General features: G+C 39.2%; 1 protein-coding gene across 6 annotated transcripts; it reads right to left on the bottom strand.

Annotated features, from left to right (window-relative positions):
• Positions 1-505: 505 nt before the first annotated feature.
• Positions 506-3,449, bottom strand: LOC139812935 (putative nuclease HARBI1). Of its 6 annotated transcripts, none has more exons than XM_071778123.1 (4): positions 2,504-3,449; positions 1,593-1,738; positions 1,344-1,521; positions 506-1,248 (listed from the first exon to the last, which is right to left on the bottom strand). In XM_071778123.1, exons 2-4 carry the CDS (start codon positions 1,718-1,720, stop codon positions 655-657), a joined length of 900 nt encoding a protein of 299 aa, XP_071634224.1. In that variant the 5' UTR covers positions 1,721-1,738; positions 2,504-3,449; the 3' UTR covers positions 506-654. The 6 variants fall into 6 exon arrangements, with proteins under 6 accessions (XP_071634224.1, XP_071634223.1, XP_071634221.1 ...); XM_071778122.1 differs by having other exon boundaries at positions 1,880-3,449; XM_071778120.1 differs by having other exon boundaries at positions 1,593-3,449.
• Positions 3,450-4,638: the final 1,189 nt, after the last annotated feature.

Consider the following 4,638-nt stretch of genomic DNA (forward strand, 5'->3'; position numbering starts at 1 on the left):
AAGATCAATCAAAGTGTCGAAGACACTTTGAAGGGAATACATGAAAAGAAAAAAGAAGGTAGAGAACGAAGACATCGAGAAAAACTTGAGTTGTTTAAACAATTTTGTGAGAAATATTACGAAAAGAAAAGTGAATAATATAACATTCCTAACACTTTCAACGAATAAGTTATATACATTTATATATATGTAAACCCCTTCAGGGTTAGCCGAGTAAACGGCATTACTTCCAAATATTGTACCAAAGTATTTGCATTATTTCCAAATATTCTACCAAACTTAATATTGTGTCATGTTTTGTGTTCATTATTATTATTTTTTATTTTATTTTAATTTAAAGACTGTTACACAAATTAAGGCATTAATAATAGAATAAGAGTTTTATTTTATTTTTGTAATTTTATTTTATTTTTGTTATTTAGAATAAGAATGTAAGTGCAATGGAAAAAATAGATATAATGAGATGCAAGAACTATAAACATTAAAACATTTAACAAGTAATAGATATTGTTTCATTTTTTATTCATGTTTTTTAATAAAATGTACATATGATCCAAAAACCTTTAAATTTAAAACTATCACCTATTTACTATTAACTATTATCAAATGATTCGCATATTTCATTTCTCTTCTGCTCTTCTCTTCTTTTTGCTTCTATTTCTCCCAAAACTTGGGGATCATTGATATTAAATATTTCATCATTATTCCCATGTTTATTAATTCTATGTAGAATGAATCCTTCAAATCAATACACAAATTATGCAATACGCAACATGCCATTATAAATTTTGACATTTTTTTGACATCGTGAAATTGTAATTCTATTAGCTGACGAAATCGCGACTTTAACAAGCCAAATGCATTTTCGATAAGCACTCTAGTTCCACAAAGCTTTTTGTTATATATTCTTTGTGATCGAATAAGATTTCCATAATCTTTATAAGGTGTTAAAAGATATTCCCTTATTGGGTAAGCACTATCGCCTAACAAGTGATACTTTCCATTTTGACATATACCACTAATATTTTTGCTTATGAAGGATAATGTGAATGTCTTGCTATCGTGAAGTTTGCCAGCCACTCCAGTGAAGGCGTCAATAAATTTCTTCTTATCATCACAAATTCCTTGTAATACAAGACTCGTTTTTTCATGTCGATTAGCGTAAGTAGATCTTATTTTATACTTAGGAGTTCGAATGTTTATATACGATCCATCAATACATCCTAATACATTTGGAAAACCTGATATCTGAAAAAAAATAATTATTTATTATTTTAATTTATAACAATTCAATAATATAATTAAAAGTAATTTTCTTTTATTTAAGTAACTTTTTATGTAACCTTTAAAAAACGATAAGCCAGCTCATCTTTTTCTTCGTCATTATTAGGAAACTTTATAACATCTTTCGCTATGCTTAAAAGATAATTCATAACCCTTGATAAAATCGTTTCGCAGGTTGAAATAGCTGTATCGAATCGATCTGCTACGTCTCGCATCGATGATTTGTTTCCTGCAAACCTATAAAATATATTGTATCAATTTTTACACAATTATAATTATTAAAAGGAACTGTTTTCTGCTGTACTAACCACAAAAAAGATAAAATATGCTTTTCAGCAGAAACTGCTGATCTACCACCATGCATTTCATTTTTTGGAAAGAAATCTGATGATTGCTGAAAACCATCTATTAATTGCTCACATGTTTCTGGACACATTCTGAAGTGCCTACAGAACTATGACAAATATAAAAATTATTATTCAGTATAAAAATGCTATTATATTACATTAAGTACATTAATTATATTTTAAAAAAGGGTATAGGTTCAATCCCAGCAAACGCAAAAGGATTAAAAGATATTAAAATTTTTTAATACCTTTGAATCCCTTTTTTGGCGGAATTAGATGAAATTAGATGGAATTCGAAATGAGATGGTCCAATCCCATGGAATCCAAAAAAAGAAATTATTAATTCCATCCAATCCTATGGAATCCGTAAAGGTTATGGAATTGCATGGCATTAGATATGGTTTAGGAAACGTCTCGCGCCTCCGTTGGGCGACCAAGCGCCGTTGTTCGTCGGTGAGCTTTTGTGTATGCCTATAAGGGCATTACACGCACTACTGCCGACGGGAAATTAGCCCGAAAATGAGATTTGTAAGATCTGTCAGGCACCGTAGGGGGTCCCTTTACATAGCGGTCGAGACGAAACTTTGAACTCGAGAAGATGCCCCGGCGATGCGACGCCTAGCGGCGTCGACGCAAATTGCCGGTAATGCAGATACCGCGCGGGCGTGTACTATTGTTGGCGCGTACCGCCACAGAGTTCAACACGGACACTTTTCAATCCCTATCCTGGCATTCAATGTGCTCGGGGGGGTGTCAATCGCCCCGGATTTGCGATCGGTCGATGAGATTTCGCGGTTCGAAGGACCAGAGGGGCAATCCCCTCACAAGTTAATTAGGTAAATAAAGCGAAAAGCAAGCGAAAAGCGACTCACCGTATCGTTGCCCGATGTTCTTGCGGCGGCCTCGTGGCGTCCGGTCCTCCCGGTGGTGATGGAGAGCGGAAGGCGTGCAGCAGGGTAGATGTGCAAGCGCTCACGTGCCGCGGCAGGCAGGCAGGCAGGCAAAAACGTGCAATACGGCAAGCAGGCGATATAGCAGGCACATGTGCAAGAGGCAAGCACTCAAGCCCGAGATTACTGAGACGACTTGTCGAGCTCCGAAACTGCGAGTTCGCTCGATTACTCCGAAAATGTGCGAGCGCAAAGCGAGTGTGTGTTCTCGAGTCCACGTTTGAACAGCGAATCTCCCCACGCCCACGGTACTCCTCGGCTCGCGCACCTGCGAATAGCGGCCGGAGCGAGTACTCATGGTTCCAAATAATTGCGGGCTACCCGTGGGCGGGCAGCACGAGTCGGGTGAGTCGCGCGAGTATTGCTATCTATCGCGATCCGCCAACGTCTCGCGCGAGTCACGAATTACGAATTTGTACGTTAATTATACGCGCAACTTATCAGCTAATATGTACAACAGATAATGATGACGCGAACATCTGATATATACAGGCGAGCGCCAACCACAATGGTATTCATTTTATTGTCAGAATAGACGGAATTCAATGGAATTCAATACGGAAATTTTTAATTCCTAGTTTGGCGTTCAATGGTATTCATTTCGTTAACGGAATCAATGGTATTCAATGGAATTCATCACGAAACTTTCCAATCCCTAACCTGGCATTCAGTAGTATAATATTTTTGTGTCGGAATTGGATGGGATTCAAAAAAGACAAATTCTTTCCAAAATAAGGAATTCCATGATATTGAAACTATTTCAATCCCTTTTTTGGACAGAATGGAATTCGGAAAGTCCTTAATTGAATTCCTGGCAATCTTGTCTTAATTCTTTTCAATCTTTTTTCGTTTGCTGGGATGTTTATATAAAAAGATATAACACTTACGGTGTCATTATCCATTTTTTTCACACATTCTACATAATTTACAGTTTTTGGAATTATTCTTCTAGTTCGAAGAGTTGTAATTATTTCTTCTTCCTTGCTTGAACTAGAAAAAGATTCCAAAAATGTCTCCAAAATATTAAAGAGAGCCAAATCCGAATTGCTCATTATGAATTTTCGTTCGTTATTATTCAAAAGAATGCCCTACTGCTTGCATGCATCCAGTGCACTGAACTGGCACCGTCAAAATATTTCGTGCCACTTATAGCGTTTTTTCTTGGCTGCACTATCGCCTACTAGTGCAACACTAGTGCAACACTAGTGCAACGCTATTGGGTAGTGCAGGGCAGTGCAAGGCGGTAGTGCAGCCAAGAAAAAACGCTATTAATGCGCACTGAGTGCGCACTATGCGAGTGTCGTGCATTCAAACGAACACGCAACACTAGTCAAGTGTGCATTGGCACTGCCAATCGAACACGCGCCTGACACTCAGTGCAGCCAGTGCACCCCAATCGAAAACGCTATTAAATGAATCAATCGTGCAGAATAACCAAGCATCTCGATTCAAGAAGTTAGGTCTCACGCTGGGAGTTTCATTAGTTTAATTATGCGTGGGAAGCACACACACACACAACAACGGGGGGGTGCGGGGGAGGGGGGCCCGAGGGCCCCCCTTCCCCGCACCCACCCCGCCGGTAGGCTGCGTGGACCTCGCTTTACAACATAAAGCACATGCTAAGTTGTAAAACGAAATTATAAAGTACATGCATGGGGGAGGGTGCAGGGGAGAAAAGCCTTTCTGTTCACGTGCGCTCCGCATGTAAGCCCTTTTGCACCCCTCCATGCATGTGCTTTATAATTTCGTTTTACAACTTAGCATGTACTTTATGTTGTAAAGCGAGGTCCACGCAGCCTACCGGCGGGGTGGGTGCAGGGGAGGGGGGGCCGAAGGCCCCCCCCTCGCACCCCACAGTTGTGTGTGTGTGTGTGTGTATGCTTTCCACGCATAATTAAACTAATGAAACTCCCAGCGTGAGACCTAACTGCTTGAATCGAGATGCTTGGTTATTCTGCACGATGTAACTGTTTAATGATTTTCGTTAAAGCAGGGCACACACACTTTAACAAAAATCACAACTTCTATAAAGCAGGGCATACACCAGCATACACACG

This window comes from Temnothorax longispinosus, chromosome 5, assembly GCF_030848805.1.
Source record: "Temnothorax longispinosus isolate EJ_2023e chromosome 5, Tlon_JGU_v1, whole genome shotgun sequence".
Classification (NCBI taxonomy): Eukaryota; Metazoa; Arthropoda; class Insecta; order Hymenoptera; family Formicidae; genus Temnothorax; species Temnothorax longispinosus.